At 43.3% G+C, this 25,129-nt stretch overlaps 1 protein-coding gene across 4 annotated transcripts in view; it reads left to right on the top strand.

Moving 5' to 3' along the window:
- ADAMTS17 (ADAM metallopeptidase with thrombospondin type 1 motif 17) overlaps positions 1-25,129 on the top strand; it is a 343,034-nt gene that overhangs the window by 261,382 nt on the left and 56,523 nt on the right. For all 4 annotated transcript variants that reach the window (XM_060617804.3, XM_060617802.3, XM_060617803.3 and 1 more), the window contains 3 exons: positions 4,288-4,445; positions 7,347-7,506; positions 10,091-10,226. In XM_060617804.3, the coding sequence (XP_060473787.1) occupies positions 4,288-4,445; positions 7,347-7,506; positions 10,091-10,226 (454 nt within the window). The remainder of the gene's footprint in view (positions 1-4,287; positions 4,446-7,346; positions 7,507-10,090; positions 10,227-25,129) is intronic.

Genomic DNA, 25,129 nt, shown 5'->3' with positions numbered 1-25,129 from the left:
CCCAGCTGGCTGGACATCTGTCCCCTGCATCTCACCCACAGTGGGTGCCTCTGCCAGCAGAAACAGGGCTCCCCCGGCTGGCCCCTACACCTCTGCGCACTGTTTCTGTAGATGGTTTCATAATCATCTCCAGGTGTGCCCTCCCTCACTTTTCCCAGTCCTTCCCACTCCTGACCCCCCAGATGTTTGACTTCTGGCATGGAGGCCGGGTAGCTTTCAAGTTTTCAGTTTATAATTCACTAAGTCACTTTAAAGTGCTTCCCACAAAGGGCGGGGAAATGCACAAACAAGGCTGAGTGAGAAAGAGTCACCTCATCCTGAACATTAGTGTCAGACAGGAGCAGAGGCCTGGGAGACAGTTTAAGGCATAGATAATGTCAGACCTTCTAAATCTCTGGCTACTAAGCTTAATGCTAGTAAGGATCCTAGCGTGGTTTCTAAGAGTCCACACTAGTAATCTTTCCCAAACTGCTCTGCCCCTATCATGGTTAGTGTTTTGTTTTTGTTTTTTTTTTTTTTTAACTGACCTCCAAAAAGCAAATGTGAAAGCAAAACCCAGTTCTCAGTTGCTGAGCATCAGCTTCAGGCACAGCTGGATCCAGGAGCTTTAAATGATATCATGGGAAAATATTCTCTCTCTCCCCTGGGCACTGCTGTCCTCTCTCAGTTGACCTTATTCTGGGGGCCTCTTCCCATGTACTGGTAACCCAGACTTACATCGAGTCTCTGGGCAATTCTGTGGTAAGAAGGCTGCTGCTTCCCAAAGTGAACGAAGTCTTGGGACTGACTCTCACTGTCCAGGGTTGGGTGATGGGTCCATGCCTGGAACTGGGGTGAGTTTGGGGTCTGCCCAGCATGGCTAGAGGAAGAACATATCCCCAAAGGCAACCCCAGGTTGTTACTTGAAGAAATAAATGCCAGACAACAACACACGATTCATAGCAGCCATAACCTGAGAAGAAGGTCAGGGCCCCAAGTCTTAGACCCAAGGCCCCAACCCTGGGCACTGAGTGGGGGAGTCAGCAGGCACATGTGGGTAGGCCGTGACAAGGAGCACAGTCACCCCAGAGTGCCTCTGGTGTCTGTGTGGGCAGTGGGTTCTCTGAGATGGGCCCAAGCATGCTGGTGGTCAGCATGTAGCTCTAAAGAAACTTTTCTGTTCATCCCTCTAACCCCAAGTTACGGGGCGGGAGGGGGAGGGGCAGGGAGGGGGGGTCTTGACATGCTCAAATCCCCCACCCCAATAACAGGAACACTGAAACTTCTCTCCCCTTCTCCACCCTCTAGAGCCACTCTTTACCTCACCTCCTTTGCTCAGCCAAACTTCTAGGGAAAAAGAAAATGCCTTTGCCTCCCTCTACTCCACACAGAGCCTTCCTCTCTCCACCAGCCCACCACAGGAACATCAGTCATGGCCGCCCAGGTCAGGATCCATGCCATCCAGTCCTTGCCTACCAGGCACTCCCAGGCCACTTCTTCTCCCTGCCTCTGCGTTGCTTTCAGACAGTCTTCCCCATCTGCCCGTGTCCCTGTCCCCCGCACACACACATATGGGGGCCCCGAACTCACCTCTGCCACAGAGTCTATGAAACTGTGTTGTGTTCATCCATTCTCTCACCTTCCATACAGGGAGCTGGCTGAGGGCAGGAGCTGTGTGCTTAGCACCTGCTAGGAGGCCCTCAGAAAAGTGTGAGGGGCTGAGGGGGGGGGAGGGGTTGGGGGGGCATATGTGGGTCACTCCCTATGCTTCCCAGTCTTGTTCTTTCGGAGACAGTTCTTTCTGAGACTCTGGCCCCTCCTTTGGCCTGTCTGCCACATCCCACCAGCCTGCACTGATTTCTGAAACCAAATTTTCATATGCATGTGCAAGAACCAATTTTCCAAACCTATGGAGAAATTAGAACAATGAACACCCATACAGGCTTCACCTAGATTCCCCAATAATTAACATTACCAAACACATTTGAGGCTGTTCGTTCACTGGAAGCTTTGGAAATCTGCAAAGTTAGTGATTTTTAGGAGGGTATATGGAATGTGAGACCCTGTACCCTTTCGAGGCTGGAATTTGTCCTCTTTAAAAACAAAGGTGACATTTGCCCATCTCGGCATTTTTCCTAAAACTCTAGACTGAGGTTATAACCTAAGGAACATGGAGATTTATATAGCCAGAATGGTAAGGGTGCTGAGCTTGGTCTGTTTAGGTTCAGGTGTCTACTCGTAATAGCTGTGTGACTTTAGGCAGGTAACTTAACCTCTCTGGGCCCCCATTTCCTCATCTGAGGAAACAGCAAAATGATCCTTTACCTTGGAGAGTTGTTGGGAAGGTTACATGGGTAAAAGTACATGAGGGGCTAAATCAGAGCACATGGCCCTTAAATGGTGGCTTTAGGTGGTGGCTGAGGAAGCAGAAATTGTGAGTATCCCGATACTCTCACTTCCTTTTAGGAGCCAGGAAATGTCAGTAGCAGGTAGAATTTCTTGAAGGGAAACATTTGATTCCAAGAAGTAGAGCCTTCTCTCTTCTAAGCCTTCCCTGGAGTCCTGTAATCCTCAACCGCTCGCTCTGCACAACCACCCTGGATATGAAACCCCAACTGGAAGTTGCTCTGCTGGAAAGCGGCCCTCCCTGTTTCTTTCTCAGTTTCTCTTGGCAGTTCCTATAAGCAAGGAGTCCTGAGCATGCATGTCCTCTGCGTGTGCCAGGAGAGCCTTGCTGGGCGGGAGTGAGGGCTGGGACCATCATGTCTTGGAGATGAGGAAGCAGAGGCCCAGCGTCTCCCAGGTGCTTGTGGCCTGGCCAGGACCGGGTCCAACCAGATCCTAACCCAGCCCGGAGCTCACGGATTCCGGGTTCACAGGAAGCCCTTTTTTGGCTTCAACTCTTATTATGCAAAATCGGTATTAAATGCAAGTGTTTTATTTCTGGCCTCGGTAAGCAGAGAAGAGGGAGCAGGGTGGAACGTGATTTCACTGATTGTGGACGGAGCAGTGTCCCCAAGCCATTGGGGGCATCGGGGGCTCCAGCTGTATTTACAGAGACTGAGGCATTGAACTCTGGGTGCCCTGAAGTTTCATTTTTTGGGCGGCATAAGACTTGGTGTCACCTACTGTCATTTGCCACCTTCTCCTAACCGCCAGAGTAGTTCTTTGCTTTCCTAAACAACAACAAAAAAAAAAAAAACAGGCTTTCACCACAGAGTGCTCTCCTCATGAGAACGACAGGACTCCAAACCTAAGCGAGGAGACACTAACGAGTCACCGTCAGCCCTCAGACCATCACTATGTGGCTTGTGTGGAAAAACCGCAGTTTTGCTCCGGCCGATCAGCACACTGTTGGTTTTGTCTCTTCCAACACATTTTGTACCCGGTGGAGGTGTGAGCCAGCAGAGAGTGAACCCGAAGCCCACGGAGCCCTAGTCTCACAGCCCTGGTGGAGCTCTGCCGTCCTGTCTGTGGGCAGCCCGGGTTCCCGGACTCGACTGGGAAAGACTTAAAAGAGTAACGGTGGTTTCTTGAGGAGGCATCCACTTCACTAGTGCAGGGCTATCAAATCCTTAAGAGAAGCCGGATTAAGCTGTAACTTTACGACTCTTTTTTTTTTTATTTTTTCTTAATTTATATTTGAGAGAGAGAGAGAGAGTGCACAAGCAGGGGAGGGGCAGAGAGAGAGACAGAGACAGAATCCGAAGCAGGCTCCAGGCTCCCAGTTGTCAGCACAGAACCCCAAACGGGGCTCAGACCCACGCGCCGTGAGTTCATGATCTGAGCCGATGCCGGACGCTTACCCGACTGAGCCACCCAGGCGCCCCTGGGCTGTGACTTTAAGAAGCCCCAGGTAGGTAACAGTAAAATGAGTTGATGCGTTTTGCTAAAGCGGCAAGTCCCTCTTGGTAGGCTTGGGCACGTTAAGATAGAATTCACCCACCAGGCAGGAGACCCTCTCCCCTGGGAGTTTAGGAACGTGTGATTGTGCTGTGTTTGTCTCCACCCTCTGGCGCTCCTCCCCGCACCCCCACTGGGTGGGTGGATTCTGAGACAGCCCACACTTGAAGCTGCCGCTATCGCAACCGCTCTTTCTCAGGTTTCTCCAGGTCCTGCGGCCCTTGGGCTGTTTGCCCCCTGTGAGCCAGGCTTCTGTTGCCGGTACACAGAAAACTCACCTTCTATCACTGCACGCCACCCTCCTCCCTTCCCCTGTAGAGGCGGAGGCTGAGACCTCTGCCCCACCACTCAGAACACCCAGACTGACTCCCCCTGGTTCCCATGGTGTCCCCTTTTTCTTCCTAGCCCTGAAAGACACCAGTAAGAGATCCATCAACAGCGACTGGAAGATCGAGCTCCCCGGGGAGTACCAGATCGCCGGCACCACTGTGCGCTACGTTAGAAGGGGCCTGTGGGAGAAAATTTCTGCCAAGGGACCAACCAAAATACCACTGCATCTGATGGTAACTTGCTGTGCTTTTGTGTTTGTCTTGAGCCTGATTCTCCAAGGGGTCTGCTGGCCCTCTTCTTCCCTGGGAACTGGGGAGAGGTTCCTGGGGACCTGGCTCCTGGTGGGTTACCTGGCCACCTGCTGCTCAAGCCTCCCCCGCCCCCTCTCTCTCTCCATCTTCTCTTATCTCATCCCTTTTGCCACATGCCTGAGAATTTCCCCCTCCCAAAACTTTACCCTGGCTCTTCACTGGCAGAGAGAGTTACCATCTTTTTCAAAAGGAACCGCCTCCAGGAAGGAAATACTTCGCCATGTGGCAGCCAGGGAGAATTGGCCTCATCGAGCAGACAGCCTCGCTTGGAGTCTGTGTTTTTATATCAGATGGCACAGATCCGCCCCACAGTTTGTATATCCACATTGGAAACTACCTTTTGGAAATGAACTGTTGACTCTCTTTCCAAACCAGCGTCGCTCAGATTTTCCAGACTCGGCTTGCAACAGGAGTTCGGGAATCGGGAAGGAGAACCAGGTTCTACAGGAAGATTTACTCCCTGGGTAGTCAGCCCAGGTTGGGGCAACCTTGTCTTACCTCTTGTCTCGGGCGGGCACCCCATGTAAACCACTTTATCATCGGTCATACATCCTTGTAAAAGCATTAAAGATCTCCAGAGAAGGGGATACCACCATTTCTTTCTCAGGGTCCAGAAGTTCTCATGGCTAACTTCTGATAGCTCATAATTATTGATTCCATGTCTCATTCCAAAGAACGGATTTTGTGGCAGCTTGTGCGTCTGTAATCAAAGCACATTTTGTCCTCTGTGCTTGCCAAAGTCTCCGCTTGGAAATTTTTTTTTTTTTCCCCTCCATTAATTTGCGGTCTCTGGCAATCTGCAGCCGTTCAAGGTTAGGTGACAGCCAGAAGATTCCCTGGCCACTTCTCAGGGAATCCCCTGAGGAGACCAGCTCTGCCTGTGAGCACGGGCACCCAGTACAACATCACCCATGATGGCCCTACCCCTGCTACACCTTCTGACTGATTAGAGTGAACTGGTTTCCATGCATGATTTCAACCATCCTGCAGCCTGCCCATGCGACCAGCACTCAGCCCACGAAGTCCACTGTAGACGCAGCCCTGCAAGTTTGATTTCTGGGGCCCAAGAACCTATACTGAAGCCACTGCCCTGCAATAGATTACTGGATTAGAACAAATCCTCCTGTCCTGTTGTAAGAGGAAGCATAAGACGAGATAAAAGTCATACAGCACTGTCACCTGTTAGCACATGAATCTGCTTTATTATCAAACCCTAAGACGGGTATATTTTCCTTCTTTGCCCAATGCTTTCATCAACTGTGAGTGAACCGTCAGCCCATCAAAGCAAACACGCAGCCTGGACTCATGCAGATCATGCCTGATAAGCAAGACTCAGCTGAAGTTCCAACCGTTTTTAATATTTATTAATCACTTTTTTCTCTTGAAAAATGATTACTTCAAATTTTTAAATCCAGAAAGGAGACGTGCCCCTCTGCCTCTAAATAGAAGTCTGCTGTCCCCAAACTGGGGTGCATACATTGCCTGCAGGGTCGGGAGCGTCCATAAGAGGCACGGGGACCTGCATTTGAAACCAATTACACACTCACACACACAAATTATATGTGGCTGCAAAATTGCATGAAATTGGTTTCATATGGATTCTTGATTCACCAGTCTTATTCCCATACTGAGATAATAAAGATCTTTTAAAGAGGTTTTTTTTTATCTTTTTTTTTTTTTTTTAAACTGGAGGCATTTTTCCAAATGCATTACTGCACGTCTGTTTCTTGGAGAAGTGGATGTGTATGCGGTTCAGGCTGCTCTTAGCACCTCACCCCCACCCCACCACTCAAGCTCTGGGAGGGGTGGGAGATGCTCAGGAGCTGTGCAGTCCCCTCCCCGGGTCCAGGCAGGTGGAGCACACTCAGCCTGTAGCTGTCTGCTGCTTCTCCAGGCCTGGAAGTGAACTTGAGAGCTGCCTTGACCCAGAAGTACCCACTGGTTCTGAGTCTAACCCAAAGACACATCACCTCCAGCCAGGCTCCCGCAAGAAGGCTTGTTCTGCACCAAAGCGTGTGTGTCGAGAAACAAAGCTGAGAGAGCACTTCTGTCTTTACAGGGCTTGTGATGCCTTGTCATACGAAGAGCAGGCCCGTCCATCTGCTCACTCACCAGGATTTCAGACCCAAGGGTCCCCAAGCTGCAGGATGGCTCCCCGCCCCTCACTTTGAGCTTTCAGCCTCGAGCCAGGCCCCTGTCACCCCGTGGGCATCGGCATCCTAACTCCTGTGGCAGCAAGAAGGCTCGTGCGTCCTTGGACTCCTAAACAGAAGTCCCCAAGGCTCCTCTGTGGTGGGCTGTGTTTGCCCTTGAGCCTGCCTTCCATGTGGCAATGACCAGCGCTAGGGGAATGAAGAGTGATGTTCATTCTCAAAGAAGTAGAATAATCCTACTTGTTCACATGCCTTTCTAGGGAAAAACAGTATGTTTGTGTCTTTCTTGCCTGCAAGGGCAGCTTCGTGGGTGAGTATGCGGAAACAGGCTCTTTTCTCTGCAGCGAGGGGCTCTCCACATAGAGTTCAGTGAGAGCCCGCAAATTTGCCTGTCTCCAAATTCCTCGTCCAAACTGGTCCTGTCTCCAATGGGAAGGGGCAGAGCTCCCTGCTGATGGTCCACATACACTCCAGCCCCTGAGTTGAGTATCTGAGGAAGCCAAGACCCAAATAAGGGGGTGCCCCTAGACTGAACGTGTTTTGAAACCCAGAAACGAACTGGTTACCCTGGTAGAGAGACAGCCCCAAGGGCGGCCTGGTTTGCAAATTCAGCAAGCCCGGATGCTTCCGCTTGATTCCAGAATGGCCTTTTATTTTGCTGCTGATCCAGGTGTTGTTATTTCATGACCAAAATTATGGAATCCATTACGAGTACACCGTTCCTGTAAACTACACTGCCGAAAATCAAAGCGAGCCGGAAAAACCCCAGGACTCTTTGTTCATCTGGACCCACAGCGGCTGGGAAGGGTGCAGCGTGCAGTGCGGAGGAGGTGAGCATCCGGGGTCACGTGCCCATGGGGTGTGGGGTTTTGCTCAAGGAAGGTTGTGAACTCGAGGCACTCAGCAGCCAGTGCAGAGGGCACGAGAAGGGCTGGCCACGTCACCTGTATTTCCCAGGAAACTTAAGCGCACCCCAGTGAACTCTCTCTGCAAAACACTTGTGTAGCCTTCCAAATTCCTCCGTGTTGGAGCTGTGCCCCCAAGGCTGCTTTGCCTATGGCCCAGGGCCCTTGGACTCTGACCTGAGTGGAGGTTTGGCCGCTATGCAGATACATCACAGGTATGACAGGTGAGTGACCCTGGGGATGAACAGGATAGACCTTCACTTGTTACTGTTTGGTGGAAGGGAACCAGATGTGTTGCCCCAAAATACTCTTTCCTTTTTGCCACAGGTGTCCCACTACAGGATACAGCAGAAGGAAAAAGCCCCACGAGTCTGATGAAACATTCTGAGCATGAGTCCTGGCTGAGTCACAATTTGCTGCCATATATTAGCAAATGACTTACCCTATCTATACTAAAATTTTCTCACCTCTCAAATAGAGTGATCGGCCCCTATGCCTACTGCAGGGAAGGAACTGCCATACTGCAAAAATTAGTATCGGCAAAAGGCACCATATTCATTACGGGGAGGTTTAGGGGGAGCAGTAGGAAGCCATTCTGAACTCTTAGCCAACAGCCCCTTGGGACAGGGCAATTTGTCACCCTGATAGGACACACAGCCCAGTGATGAGAGGTGGGACACAGGATTTATGGGGTTTTATGGGCACAGAGTTAGGATGGAGAGTTCACCTAGACTCTGGAATGCCAGCCCAGAGAGTGGGATGGCCCCACCAATACCCAATCCCACATGGCTATTGACTGCTAAGATGGTGTTGGTCAGGTATCTAATATGTAGAGGATTGCTTACCATTTAGTGACTTATCCCATTTCTAATAGGTAGGAATTCTAGCCATAACATCATTGGGCCATCAGACACTGCCAGGGCCAGCTGTGAATTCCTTCCTTCTCCTGCACATCTTGGCTAACTGCCCTTGCTGTTTGTTCTTAGCCTGTTCCTCAGGCAGCCCTGGCAGTTGGCATAGCTTCAGGAACCCTCATCAGCCCTGTCGTTGTCCCACTTTGCACTTCTCCCTAGGAGCCCCCCATCCCTCAGCTGTCCCCCTGTGCCAATGTCCCTGCAACCTCCAAATCCAGCAACTCCCACATCCCTAATTGCCAGACTTTTTTCTTGGGCAAACAAAGCATGGCCCAAATGGAGCAGTTAGCAGCCTCCCCTCAGCTGGGGGCGGGTGGGGCAGGGGGTACTGTTCTGCTGTCACTGTTGGCCCAGTGGCATTCTTTTATGACACCAGTGACTCTCAGGTTGTCAGATGACAACCAATGACTCACCATTGTCAGACCTGCAGCCAAAACGAAAATGTGGCTTGAGACGGCCCCATGCTTTCTGCACTCACCCAAGGCTGCAGTTGCAGGCAGTAACAGTTGATGGTATAATTCAGGACTCCACACTTTTGAGGCATCCCTAAAGGACAAATTCTCCAGGAGACCAAGCGAGAAATCTGGGGTCCAAATAGTTGTCCTTGACATCCTCTTAATCTTTTATTGCCATACTTCCCAAATAACAATGAAAATAAAATACAGCTAACATGGAGTGTTAACCCTTGCTAGGCTCTGTTCTAAATACTTTATATGTATCGCTTAATTTTAACCATCCCTGGAACACCGTAAGGCATGGGGGTTAAATAAACCAGCCTGGTTGAGAAGATCGAGGCACAGAAGCATGGTGGCTGGCTGCTGATACGGTGATCGTTATGCTAGTGATGGAGCCAAGTTTGAACCCAGGCTGCCTGACTCCAGAAACTACCCTCCCTGCTCCCTATCATCTGCCTCCGTGGCAAAGTCATGACCAAGCAGTGTGTAGGGTGCTTTGGGGACACCCAGAGAATGGCTACACCCATCTGGGATAACCAGTTAGTGAAGTTCCCAAATGCAAGTGATACCCTGGACAGGTAGTAGTTGGCGAAACAGATTCTCAGATTGGCTCGAGATTGCCTGCCTGGACGATGCAGGTCTGTGTGTCCTTCAGACCAGCCCCTCTGCTTCTCACTTCTCTCCAACACATAGGAATTTGGTAATAGGGAGCCGTGATCTTCTGGTGAGGGCTGATGTACAGGTAATTAATCAAGACCAGACCTGCATAGACTTTAAATATCAAAGGAACGGATAAAGAGATTGGCAATCTTTGTTGGAAATTAAAGAGCCTAATCAGAACTCTGGCCTCAATGAATCCCAAGCTGTCTAAGCACATAGCTAATCTGAGGTGTTGCCTCTTTCTGATCCTGTTCTAGAATCTTCCTCCTGTCCCATGGTGCCCCTTGTCATGTCTTACACACTCTCATCCCTAACCTTATGGTTCTTTCTCTCTGACAACCAATAAAGCATCACAACAGCCACTTTAAAATGGCAAACTGATCAAAAGACGCACCTGAATGTTCCTCCATCCACATCAATGAACGGCCTTTCCAGGTGTGTGTAGCCACAGCCTCTCAGTTCCCTGTGTTTGGTTTCCAGGGGAACGCAGAACCATTGTGTCCTGCACACGGATTGTTAACAAGACCACAACTCTGGTGAATGACAGTGACTGTCCTCAAGCAAGCCGTCCAGAGCCCCAGGTCCGAAGGTGCAACTCACACCCGTGCCAATCACGGTAAGTCACTGTGTTCTCAAACTTGGACCCTCCAGGGTTGGGGTAGAAGCACCTATGAGTTGGGGGGTGAGATACAGTTAACACCACAGTACCTCTCTCTGCCACATTCTCTTGTTGTTGGCAAGTGATTTCTGCTTGCTCGAAATACTGACTTTCTGGCGAGAGGTCTGATAAAAATGTACAATCCTAGCTAGAAGGTATTTTTTAGCAGGCCACTAAGAACATCTCACGCAGAAAAAATCATCACATGCTTTCAACTGATACATGTCAGCTCCCGCCAAGTTATTTTGTCTTGGAGAAAAAGGAAATCGAAGTCCGAGTGTGAGAACCCATGAGTAAATAACACAGGTTAGTGTCTGTGGTTGATCTGTTTCAGTGGCTGAAACTAACACCAGTGAGTGTGGATCTTGCTGTACATTGTTTAGAACCCATCAGGAGGTCTGTTGCCAACCCCAGCTTTCGTGGCCATGTTTCTCATGTGCTCTGGAGTGAATTTTCTTGGGCTGTCAACCGAGATGAGTTGTGTGAAACGTGTTTGTCAGTTCAGCCTCCTTATTTCCGGCCATTTCAGTGAGACTTTGCATAGCGCTGTGGTTGTTAGAGTGTGTAATATCACCCCTGGCCTCCCATTCTGCTCTGGGTTGCAGTACATGGTTTTTGCTTCGTGGTTCTCTGCATGTTTTCCTTTTATAAAGAAGCTGGACTTTTGACATGGCAGCTTTTTAAGACCAACTTGTGCCTCTCACCTGGCACAAAAGTTTCACAAAGCATTTTGGTTTTCGTGCCAACCTCCTTTGCTTTGTCAAACTGGTAAAGCGTGTATGAGTGAGAGAGGGAAGATAAGAGGGAAAGCAAGAGGTGAGACTTACTCTGTGGGTTGTGTGTGGTCCATGGCAACTTAAGGATGAAGGTGGGTGGCAAGGGGAAATAGGTGAGGGGGATTAAGAGGTACAAACTTCCAGTTACAAAATAAATAAGACATGGAGATAAAAGTCGCAGCATAGGGAATATAGTCAATAAGATGGTAGGGGTGTTGTTTGGTGACAGATGGTGACTACACTTATTGTGGTGAGCAATATATAGAATTACTGAATTGTTATGTTGTACATGTGAAACTAATATAGTGCTGTATGTTAATTATACTTCAATTTAAACGAAAGAATAAAATTCCACCCTAACACTGAAGGCCATGAGGAATGGCTCACTCTCAGAAGTCTCCCTGAGCATCTTTGGTATGAGCAGCCATCCCACAAATGCATCAGTTGGTGAATGAATCAACCACACACACACCCAGGACCAAAGAAGGAAGGCCTTGCCACCGTGAAGACTCAAAGATCAGACAGGTCACAGAGACAGCCCAGCTCTGTGACGTATTGGAAAGTAGGATAAGTGAATCTAGAAGAGGACAGGTCAGCATGGGCTCAAGGGCATGACTGAGCAAGAATGGTCTTAGGAATCCATTCAAGAATCATTTTATTTTATTTTATTTTATTTTATTTTATTTTATTTTTTTACATTTATTTATTTTTGAGAGACAGAGTGTGAGCAGGGGACAGGCAGAGAGAGAGGGAGACACAGAATCAGAAGCAGGCTTCAGGCTCCAAGCTGTCAGCACAGAGCCCAACGTGGGGCTCAAACCCACAAACCGTGAGATCATGACCTGAGCCAAAGTCAGACGGTTAACCAAGTGAGCTACCCAGACACCCTTTATTTTATTTTATTTTGTTTTATTTTGTGTGTGTGCAAGCAGGGGAGGGGCAAAGGGAGAGAGAGAATCCCAAGCAGGCTCCACGCTCAGTGCAGAGCCCAATGCAGGACTCGATCTCACAACCATTAGATCATGACCTGAGCCGAAATCAAGTCAGATGCTTAACTGAGTGAGCCACCCAGGTGCTCTAAGAATCCTGTTTTAAAATCATTTATGTTTTCAAACTATTTTAGCGTCCAAATATTTCTAAAATTATGCACATAAGCCAAATAATATAAAACATGGAATCAGAGTTTCTCTGATTGAATTGAGACACATATGTGATGGGGAAGAGAAGCCCAGTGTACTCTTTCCTTCTTCATATCCTAGTAGGCCCTCAGTATCTCTGCAGAATGCCAACGAATAGAATTTAAATGATGGGGTTACTTTTATTGGACCACTTCTCAATATTCTTCACTAATGATACTCCTAACTGTGCTGAGCACATAACCATCTTTGGTAGCAGTGTTGTCCAAATTGAAATGTGCTGTAAAAGTATACACCTGATTTCAAAGGTTTAGTATGGAAAGAGATTGTGAAATATCTTAGTAATTTTTAATACTGATTACATGTTGAAATAGTTATATTTTGAATACATTGGGTTAAATGCAATATATTAGTAAAATTCACCAATTTCTTTTTAATTTTTTAATATGGATAATAGAAAATTAAAATTACATATATGGCTCATGTGTTAATTCTATTGAACTGCACTGCTATAGATTAACATAGCAGTCACAGTGTTCAAGATACGGTCCAAAATTACTAGACATACAAAAAAAAAAACCCAGAAACATGTGACCCATACATTAAAGGAAACTGACTCCAAGAGGACACATATATTGAGATTAATAGATAATAATTTCAAAGCAGCTATTATAATTATGCTCAAAGACATAAGAAAAAATATAGCCACAATCAGTGAACATATAGGAAACCTAAGCACAAAAGAGAGACACTCTAAAAGCAAACCAAATTTTAGCACTGAGAAATATAGTGTCTGAAATTTTTTTAAAAAAATCACTTGATGGGCCTAACAGCAGATGATGAAAAAAAAAAAAATCAACGAACTTAAAGATAGAAGAATAGAAATTATCCATCTGGAAAATGGAAAGAAAAGATTGTTGACAGTGACAGAGACTCCGTGATCTGTGCCATAATATCAGGCATCCTAACATAAATGTAATTAGAGTCAGAGAAGGGGAAGAGGGGAAGATTAGGGCAGAAAATAATCATAAACAATGACCAAAAATTTCCCAGCTTTAATGAAAGACAGAAGGGAGGTAATTAGGTTATGCCTTGAGCATTTCAGCTAGATTCCAGATGAATCCAAAGCTCCATAACAAAGCTCTGTGATCATTACACCATATTACATGCAACACCTTTATGATTTTGCCACACACAGATATTCTAGGAAGGGACTTTGTTGCACTGTGAAACTCTAACGAGAAAATCATGTCGGAAAACACCTACAAAAGTCACATCACCAAGCATGAATTAACAAAGGTATAAACTCTATAATTCAGTGCTACGGAGCTGCTCTAAGTTTGGATGGAGAACATTGAGTGTGTGTGTGTGTGTGTGTGTGTGTGTGTGTGTGTGTGTGTGTGCGCGCGCGCGCACGCGCATGCGTGTGCTCACAGAGCATTCTGACAGACCACAGGCCTGCAGTCTCACCGTGGTTGAACACAAGTTCAAGCCAAACACACTTTAGACTAAAAGTAAGCTCAGAGGCACATTTTTAGTATCTCCTTAGCACGAGGGTTAGCAAACTTTTTCTGTTAAGGGCTAGATAATAAGTAGTTTTGGTTTTACAGGCCACATAAGGTTTCTGATGTCTGTTTTTCTTTGTTTTGTTTATAACCCTTTTAAAAATGTAAAAACCTATTTTCAACTCCTGGGTTGTAGGAAAACAGTCTGCAGGCCAGACTTGGCCCCACCTTAGATTACTGCTTACCCTTGCTCTGCCCTCTGGGACTTTGGGACCACAGCCTCAGCATGAGCCCAAGTTCTAAAGGTACTGCCTCAGGAAATACGTGTTCTTATTACACAAAGAAGAACATGTTGTTATACCTAGTTACTTTTTATTGTCCAGTTGTTCAGTACTCTTTTTAAAAGCACCCAGCCTGGCGCGCCTGGGTGGCTCAATCGCTAAGCAGTTAAGCTTCCATTTTCGGCTCAGGTCGTGGTCTCACAGTTTGTGAGTTCCAGTCCCATGTCAAGCGCTGTACTGACAGCTCAGAGCCTGGAGCCTACTTCAGATGCTGTGTCTCATTCTCTCTCTGCCCCTCCCCAACTTGTGCTCTCTCTCTGTCTCTCAAAAATAAATAAATGTAAAAGCACCCAACCTGACCCTAAGTGCACGGTACAACATCAGTAATTTCCCTCATCTGGCATGTATTTGTTGAGTACCATCCCATTCACCAGGCCCTGTTCTAAGTACCAAGGTATTTAGAAGTAAGAAAGACACACAGGTTCCTTGTTCTCATGTGACTTGGTTTCTCCCTCCCCCTCTCTGACCTACCTTTCTGGGTCATCTTTTTTTCCTCTCTGACCCCCTTCCTGACTCTGTAAAATCATATGAATCAGACTTAAAGAATGAGTGGAGTTTCCAGGAGCAGAGGATAAAATGAAATTGATAGAAGACAGCACCTGAAATTTGTCTCAGAGCCTAGAAAAGAAAGCCTGGATGCCTCTTTTAGTCTGGTTTTATTTGTTGTTTGTTTGTTTATATTTTAAACCATCTGACTTTGTACTGATTCTTAAAGTGTGGACTCATGAAAATGAACTGCCATGGCTTATCAAAGAATATTGTTTGAAGAAACGTGATCTGATAGATTTTAAAATTCCTATAAATCTTAGTTATATTTATTTATATTTAAGCACACAGATGCACACACATGTATGTATATACACACATACATACACTATATATGCAAATGTTATATAGAGATATATACATATGCACATATGTATGTACACACACATATATTTGAACAATAAAACTTGAATTCTTGCATAGCGTGATCTAGTTGACCTATCTTCAGAACATACAGCAGTATGGACGAAGGTGAAGAAAAGTGAAGAGATTGGCCTCAGAAAACTAGTGCTAAATAATCAGAAAGAGATTTAATCTGTAAGTAAAAACTGGACCTTAGTGAAGGGGGTGAGTGTGGAGATGTATAGCATCTGGAGAATAAATGACTGTTTCAGGTGGGATGGGCATGACTGGAAGACAGAGCCTGTAACCTGGAAGGAGAGCCCAAGATCCCAATGGTGTAAATTTTATTGAAGGAGCCAAAATGCAACTCACTGTTGAATCTGGCAAGGTGAAAGAGCCTTTCTATATTATTGTTACTCCTTGACCTTTAAAACAACAGCAATGTTTGTCTTCTCCCTTATATTTTTCTTTATTTCCCCTGATCTTTCTTTAATTTTCTTCAACCCTCTTTTTCCATCAAGTTCCCGACAGTTTCCTTTACCTTCCCAACTGCACACCATTAGCACCTCTTTATTCTAATCCTGCCCCTAGCTCTGTGGATACTTCTCCCAAACCCTGCCATAACCATACGGAATCTGGAATCTGACACGCAGGGCAGATGGCCTCTCTCCAGCATCTTGCACACCAACACAAACACATCGGCAAATCTGGCCCCGACATTGGCAGGAGAGGCAGAAATCACAGATCAGCTCAGCTGTTATGACTGTGGCCAGCAGCCTTCACCTTGCTGACCACAGTCTGCAGGGAAGAGGCCCCACCATCATTTGGCATCCAAAGAGTAACACCATGTGCCAGCTCCTTAAGACCCAGTCCCCGATAGTGCTGGAGTAAGGAGGTGGGGTATGGCAGGGAGATGGGCTCATTCTGGAACACATAGCTCATGCTTCACCAGATTTAATATGTTTGCAGTCTCTTAGAGCTTATTGGCCACTTGCAAAGGCCATTCCAAGCTATTAGATGTTTCCCATAGTATTTATGATTTGAACTTCATCCCAGACAGTGCATACTGTACTGTACATTGAATTACAGTGATTCAGAAAAGAATATCTAATATTGTACTGCCAGTTGAATTGAATAGTCATCTGTAAGGAAGTGTATTTGGATTTTAAATTTGTCCTCTTTGCTCATTATCTTAACCAGGTGTGCCTTGTTTTAGTTAAAATGGAATGGAACCCCTCCTGTTTTTATGAAAGCATATTCGCGTGTGTGTGTGTGTGTGTGTGAGATCATGACTTAAGAATGAAACCTAGAACATGTGGATCTTTAGACACAGCCAAAATCTGAACAGAAACATTGTTTAATCCATTTCTAGCCAGTCTAAAACGTTAAGCTTTTAAGTTTACTGCTTTCTTGGAAAATAAAACAGGTAAATCTAATTGCCACATCTCTATCTACCATGCCCTGGATGTGGGAGGCCAGAGGAGGCCACCTTTGGCACTGACTGCCCCCTGTGGCAGAAAAGGAGCCCATGATGCAGGACTGCTCGTGGGCAGGAGGGCAAGGCCTATGGTTGTATGTTACTACAAGTCAACAGTGATAGCCTGGGGATCTTCAGAGTGGGACTCCCCTCTTTCAGGCTTGGCCCACTTTTCAGACACCTTAGCATATGTCTACAGGTCTACGATGAGGGGCACCCCACAAACCATATGAAATAACAGTGCCTGAAAAGGAAAGATAGCAAATAGCATTACTGATCTCTTACATGCCTTATCGGTATGGGAATGGTGAGGAGAAATTTAGATGGATTCCAGATCTGTTTTCCAACACTAATCAAATTCCAGAATTTCACTCATATTTAAATTAAATAGTAAAGCTTTGAAGCTTTTAGTTATTTGTTTAAATTAGGAAACATTCCAGATGGAGAAAGAGAAAGCATTTCAGAGTACTATTTTGAATTTGAAGATGCAATTTTCTTCTTTTCCGCCATACTTAACCATTTGATTATTTGAACATCCCTGTCCTTTGATTATTACAGAGGACAAGAGAATTCTGAGATACGAGTTCCACAGGTAACAGAATTCTCCTGTCAAGAAATATTTTACATGTAGACCCTGGGGTCCATTAAAAGTCCTTCTCTCTTTCTGACTTTCTGAGTATTAAAATATAAAGAGCATTGAGCACTCAATGTTTGCATTGATTTTTTTTTATGCTGCAATTACAAAAAAGGACAAGTAAATTGCAAAGTTGAAACTCAGTCTGAGGAATAAAAACAAATACAACCAAGATCACAGTGAAGAAATGAGAGGGAAATATGTACTCTCCACGTTCTAGGGGAAAAAGAAAACATCAGACCAAGAAGGAATGGCTCTACAGTGGGAGTAGACAATGAAGTATTTCTGACTTGTAGAATCTCTGGAGATATTTCAGAACTGAGGTTGGGGTATGCTTGGTGGCAGCTTCCCAGATTATTAGCCCCTTCTCATGAAAGCCACTGATGACAGTTCTGTGCTGGCTGGCTCTCTTACAGGAATAAATAATCCATAGATATAACTGATTTTTTCTAGAAAAGTATTATTCTTTCCTCCTTATTTGTATACAAAGACTTTTCGAAGTAAAAGGATGGAAAAAGATGCGTCACAAAAAGAAACCATAAAAAATCGGGACGCCGATTTTTATCGGGATACCTTGGGGCACCTGCGTGGCTCAGTCGGTTAAGCGTCTGACTTCAGCTCAGGTCATGATTTCATGGTGCGTGAGTTCAAGCCCTGCGTCGGGCTCTGTGCTGACAGCTCAGAGCCTGGAGCCCGTTTCAGATTCTGTGTCTCCCTCTCTCTCTGCCCCTCCCCTGCTCATGCTCTGTCTCTCTGTGTCTCAAAAATAAATAAACATTAAAAAAAAAATGTTTTTTTAAATCAGGAGTACCTATACAAATACCAGACAAAATAGACTTTAAAACAAAAAAAATTGCTAGAAATAAAAAGTATTTTATAATGGTATAGGGCAGTCCATCAAAGATATAACAATTATAAATGTGTCTGTACCTAATAACAGAGCCCTAAAATATACAATATAAAGAGAAAAATAGTTCAACCATATTAGAGACTTTAATGCCAGACTTTCAGTAATGGATTTTTAAAACTAGAAAATATCAATAAGGAAGTATAAGACTTGAACAACACTATAAACCTACTAGACCTAAGAGGTATCTATAGAGCACTACCCAACGAGAGCAGAATATACATTCTTCTTATGTGCGTGTGAAACATTCCGCAGGATAGACCATCATCTAGGCCATTTAATAAACCTCAACAAATGTAAAGGGACTGAAATAATGCAAAGTATATTCTCTTACCTTAATGGGATAAAGTTAGAAATCAACAACAGAAAGAAATTTTGGAAATTTGCAAATGCATGGAAATAAAAAAAAAAAAAAAGCACAAAACTTCCTAAATAGCAATTGCATCAAAGAGAAATCATGAGGGAATTTACAAAATACTTTCAGATGAATGAAAATGAAGATACAACATATCAAAGTTAGACAATGCAGCTAAAGTAGTCCTTAGGGCAAATTTTATCGCTGGGGGTGGGTGGGTGGTGATATTTGAAATACAGAGTAGAAAAACAATAAAAAGTCAGACCAAAAGTTGATTATATGAAGAGAACAAAAATAAAACAATGACATTTAGCTAGATCAACCAAGAAAAAAATGAGAGAAGACTCAAATTACTAAAATTAGAAATGAAAGAGGTTATAAGGGAATACTACAAACAGTTGTATGCCAATAAATTTGATAACTAACATAAAATGGACAAATTCCTAGAAAGATACAAGCTACCAAAATTGAATAAAGAAGAAATAGAAAATCTGAATAGACCCATAACAAGTAGATTAAATTACTAATCAAAAAGCTTCCCAAAAAGAAAAACCCAGGACCAGTAGCCTTCACTTGCAAATTCTACCAAATATTTAAAGCAGAATTAACACCAATCCTGCACAAACTCTTCCAAAAAAATAGAAGAGGAGGGAATACTTCCCAGTTTATTCTATGAAGCCAGTATTACCCAGATAATAAAACCGGACAAAGACATCACTAGAAAAAATACTACAAACCAGTATCTCTTATGAGCATTGATGAGGGGCACCTGGGTGGCTCAGTAGGTTAAAGTCGGTGGCTTACTCAGTATCAGCTCAGGTCATGATCTTTTGTGAGGTCAAGCCCCGCATCCACCTGTGTGCTGACAGCATGGAGCCTGCTTGGGATTCTCTCTCTCCCTCTCTCTGCCCCTCCCCCATTTGCATGCATGCTCTTTCAAAATAAATAATTGAACATTAAAAAAATATTAATGAAAAATCTTCAACAAAATGCAAGCAAACCATATCCAGCAACACATAAAAAGGATTATACACCATGACCAAGTGGGTCTTATCCCAAGAATGCAGGGTTGATTGATCATTTGAAAATGAATTAATGTAACACATTATATCAATGAAATAATTTTTTAAACATGATTATCTCAATAGATGCAGAAAAAGCTGTTGACAAAACCCAAGACCTTTTTGTGATTTAAAAAAACAAACAAAACAAAACAAAATTTAACAAACTAGAATTGGAAGAGAATTTCCTCAACCTGATAAAGGGCATCTATAAGAAATCCACAACTAACATCATACTTAATGGTGAAAGACTGTATGTTTTTCCCTTAGGAACAAGAATAAGACACAATATTCTGGCCACTTCTATTCTACATTTTACTGGAGATTCTAGCCAGGACATTTAGACAAGAAAATGAAATAAAAGGCATCCAGATTGGAAGTGAGGAAGTAAAACTACCTCTCTTTACAGCTGTCATGATCTTGAATGTAGAATATTCTAAGGAATCCACTAAAAAAAGTATTAGAACCAATAAATTCAGTAAGGTTGCAAGATATAAGATCAATAAGCTAAAATCAATTGTATTGCTATACAGTAATGGTGAACAAACCAAAAATGAAGTTTAAAAAATGCCATTTACAATAACATCAAAAAGAATAAAGTATTTGAGAATAAATTTAACAAAAGAGGTGCAAAATTCATACTCTGAAAACTACAAAACATTGTTAAAAGAAATTAAAGAATATCTCAATAAATGGAAAGATGTACCATGTTCATGGCTTGGAAAACCTAATATTGTGAAGGTGGAAATATTCCACAAATTGATCTACAGATTCAATGCCATTTCTATCAAAATCCCAGCTATTTTTATTGCACAAATGGATAAGCTGATCCTGAAATTCAAATGGAATTGTAAAGGGCCCTGAATAGTCAAAAAAAATCTTTAAAAAGAGGAACGAAGTTGGAAGACTCATACTTCCAACTTTAAAACTTACTACAAAACTACAGTAATCAAGATAGTGTGCTACAATAAAGACAGACATATAGAACATGGTATATATTTGAAAGTCCAGAAATAGACCCTCACATTTACTGTTCATTGACTGTTGACAAGGTGGCCAAGAGGATTCAATGAGGAAAGAACAGTCTTTTCAACAAATGGTATTGTGACAACTTTATGTCCACACATAGAAGAATAAAGATGGACACCTGGCTCACACATATATGAAAATTAACCCAATGATCAAAGACCTAAAGAGCTAAATGTATAAAATTCTTGAAAGAAAGCAGGAAAAAAATCTTTATTATGTATGATTTATTAGATATGACAGCAAAAGTACAAGCAAAAAAAGAAAAATAGATAAATTAGGTTTAATCAAAATTATAAACTTATGTGCTAATAGGCTCCCACTGTGTCCTGAGATACCCTGAAATATCAAGAAAAGTGAAAAAAAAATTAAGCAAATGAAAAGACAACCCACAAATGGGAAAATATATTTTCAAATCATCTATCTGATAAGAGCCTTCTATCTAGAATATATAAAGAACTATTACAACTCAATAATAAAATGACACATAACCCAATTATAAAGGATCTGAATAGATATTTCTCCTGAGGAGAAGGGGGAGAGAAGGAATTGGGGGTTGGTAGCAAAAAGGCATAGAGTTTCTTTTTGGCATTTTAAGAATATTCTAGATTGTGGTAAAGGCCACTGAATTGCTGAATTCTGTGGCATAGTTATATCTCCGTAAGGCTGTTAAAAAATAAACACACAAGTGCACATTTTAAAAAATGCAGGCTCTTTCAGCTCTAAGCAGAGGCCTCAAGCTGGTTCCCATGAATACAGAGGCTGAAGGGCCAGCCCCAACCCAGAACCCAGGTATCTCAGAATATGTGGAGCTCAAGACAGGAGCATTGGCTGAAATACCTTAGGTGTCACCTCTTAAACAAGCATCACCAGATCTTAATTTAATGGCCACTATTATCATGCATGGGCTGCTGATCTCTTCCATTCTCTCCCACTACAAAATGCCAGATCTCTCCCTGAGCCTCTGGTTGGAGATTCTTGGGTCAGATCATTTGATGGGTGCATTCAGTCGCCCTCCCATTGATCCTGTTTGAATTGACCTTTCCCCTCGGCTATCTCCCAAGCCTCCCTGTGTCCTCTATGCCTTTCCTCCAGAGAGCTTTCTAGTAAGATATGTGCCTAACATTGCTGCCATTCCCCAAACACACTGGCAAATGAGGCTGAAAGTCCTTTTCCCCATGCCAGCCATCATTCTTGTGGCCTTACCAAAAAACCACCCCCTATTATCAAATTAGTGAAGCCACACAAGTAAGCAGGCAGCGTTTTGAATCCAGAGGCAGTGAATCCCACTCACAAACTAGTGCTTTGCATTCCTCTCAATGGGGGATGGGGAATTTGGGGGTGACCACCTGTGTCTCTGAGCAGTGGCTTGTGCATCCATAACATGAAGGGAATAACTACCAGTTGGTACTCCATCACTTTATTTACTTGGTCATTTCTTTTTAGTATCTATACAATGTACTACCATGTTCCAAGTAGTCTAAGTAGTCAAATGATTTGATACTGGCTTAATAGCCCCCTATCCTACCTTCATCACAGAGTTTAGTACTGGACAAGATGAGAAAGGACTCAATAAACAGAAAAGGGAAGCCAGTCTCTGAAACTAGGAGTCCCTACTTCAAGGGTCCTTCTAGAGCACACAGACCTGCCCATTCTCTCGGTGGCCCCTAGCCTACCCAGATCAGTCAAATACCACCCTGAGGAAAGCCCTGTCTCTCCCTTTCTTCTCACCCATGGCACCTCTTCTCCAAACCTCAAAGCAGAAACATCACAATAAGAATGAACAAACCGTGTACATGGTTGAGACAATTAAAATAAGAACTTGACATACTCTGTGGTGAAAAATTGAGAGCTTTTCCTCTAAGATCAGGAACAAGAAAATGATGTCTACTCCCACCACTTTTATTCAACATAATTCTAGAAATCCTAACCAGAGCAATTAGTCAAGAAAAAGAAATAAAAGGTATCCAAATTATAAAGTGGGAAGTAAAACTGTCATTGCAGATGACCTGGTACTACATATAGAAAACCCTAGGGGTGCCTGGGTGGCTCAGTCAGTTAAGCGTCCTACTTCAGCTCAGGTCACGATCGCGCGGTCCATGAGTTCGAGCCCCGCATCGGGCTCTGTGCTGACAGCTCAGAGCCTGGAGCCTGTTTCAGATGCTGTGTCTCCCTCTCTCTCTGACCCTCCCCCATTCATGCTGTCTCTCCCTGTCTCAAAAATAAATAAACGTTAAAAAAAAAAATTAAAAAAAAAAAGAAAACCCTAAAGATTCCACCAAAAAAAAAAAAAAAAAAAACCTGTTTGAACAAATGAATTCAGTAAGGTTGCAAAATTAATGTACAGAAGTCTGTTGCATTTCTATACACTAATAATTAGCAGAGAAATTCAGAAAATCCCATTTATAATTGCATCAAAATGATAAAATAACTAGGAATAAATTGAGAATTATAAGACATGGAAGAAAAAACAAATAAATGGAAAGATATGCCATGCTCATGGATTGGAAGAATTAATATTGTTAAAATGTTCATACTACCCAAAGAGATCTACAGTTTCAATGCAATCCCTATCAAAATTCCAACGGTATTTTCCACAAAACTAGAACAAACAATCCAAACATTTGTCTGGAACCACAAAAGACCCCAAATAGCCAAAGCAGTCTTGAGAAGGAAGAATGAAACATCACACTCCCTGTTTTCAAACTATATTACAAAGCTAGTAATCAAAACTGTGTGGTAGTGGTATAAAAACAGACACACAGATCAATGGAACAGAATAGACAATCCAAAAATAAACCCACACATATATGGTCAATTAATTTACAACAAAGGATCCAAGAATATACAATGGGGAAAGGACAGTCTCTTCAATAGATGGGGAAACTGGACAGCAACACACAAAAGAATGAAATTGGACTACAATCTTACACCATACACAAAAAAAGAACTCAAAATGGTGTAAAGACTTGACTGTAACACCTGAAACCATAAAACTCCTAGAAAAAAAACATAGGCAATAAACTCCTTGCAATCATTCTTGATGGTGATTGTTTTGATTTGATACCAAAAGCAAAGACAACAAAATGAAAAATTAATAAGTGGAACCACATCAAACTAAAAAGCTTCTGCCAAGGAAACCATAAAAAAATGGAAAGACCACCTACTGAATGAGAGAAGATATTTGCAAATCGTATCTCTGATAAGGGGTTAATATCGAAAATATATAGAGAATTCCTACAACTCAATACCAAGAAAAAAAAAATCCAACCAAAAAATTGGTCAGAGGATATGAGTAGACATTTTTCCAAAAGCAAACATGACCAACAGGTACGTTAAAAGATGTCCAATGACACTAATCATCAGGGAAATGCAAATTAAAACCACAACGAGATATTACCTCACACCTGTTAGAATGGCTATTAGCAGAAAGACAAGAAATAACAGGTGTTGATGAGGATGTGGAGAAAAGGGGACCCTTGTGTTGGTGGGAATGAATATTGGTGCAGCCGCTATGGAAAATAGTATGGACGTTCCTAAGAAATTAAAAACAGAAGTCCCATATGATCCAGCAATTTCACTTCTAGGTATTTTTCCAAAGAAAATGAAAACACTAACTCAAAAAGGTGTATGCACGTTGTTCATTGCAGCATTATTTACAATAGCTAAGATATGGAAACAACCTAAATTTCCATTGACAGATGAATAGTTAATAGATAGTAGAATATTATTCAACCATAAAAAAAGAATGAAATCTTGGCATTGGCAACAACATGGATGGACTTTGAGGGCATTATGTGAAATGAAATAAGTCAGAGAAAGATGAATACTGTATGACTTCATTTACATGTAGAATCTAAAACAAAAACAAAAATTTTTAAACACAGAGAACAGATTGGTGGTTGCTAGAGGCAGAGGGTGGAGGGGTGGGTGAAATGGGTGAAGGAAGTCAAAAGGTACCTACTTCCAGTTATAAATAAGTCCTGGGGATGTAATGTACAGCATGGCTCATTATTGTAGCTATTATAGTTATTATAACTATTATTATAGTTAATAATACTGTATCACATGTTTGAAAGTTGCTAAGAGAGTAAATCTTAAAAGTTCTCATCACAAGAAAAACAATTCTGTGGTCACATATGGTAACAGATGTTAGCTAGACTTACTGCCATGAACATTTTGCAATATAAGCAAATTTTGAATCATTACGTTGTACACATAGATGTAAAAATAAAAAAAGAAAGAACTCGACAGAGGCTTTGGTCAGGACTCCTTCATACAAAGACAGGATCACTCTTGCTGGATTAGAGTAATGCATATGCTCTGGAAATACCCCAGCATTTGTATTAAATTGTTTAAATAACTAATGCCTTACAGTGGCATTATGCATCCATTGCTTCCTAAGAAACCACTTGAGCCTTTCTAGAAGGACCCCAAACAGGCTGGATCCATAAGTCTTCCAAGGGGTACCTGTGAGAGGTGGCACCATGGGACTTAGGTTATTTCTGAGCATCTAAAGCAAAGCTGTGTACCTGCATGCCTGGCCTTTGCTCAGCCTTATCACACTTATAAAAACTAAGCCCCCTCAGTACCTTGAGGATCTTTTTACAAATATCTCAAGTGCTTGGGGTTTCCCTATGGTACACAGCATTATTCTTGTGCTTCCTGAGAACAGGGGGGGTTAGCTGGAAGATATACCAGCTTCTCCTACTCCAAGGAAGCTAGCTTTCCAGTTCTGTGTGCCTGCACATTTAG

This window comes from Panthera onca, chromosome B3 (assembly GCF_046562875.1).
Source record: "Panthera onca isolate mPanOnc1 chromosome B3, mPanOnc1 haplotype 2, whole genome shotgun sequence".
In the NCBI taxonomy this organism is placed as follows: domain Eukaryota; kingdom Metazoa; phylum Chordata; class Mammalia; order Carnivora; family Felidae; genus Panthera; species Panthera onca.
Note: the sequence above shows the minus strand (reverse complement) of the source record. Positions and strands in the feature narration are given on the sequence as shown.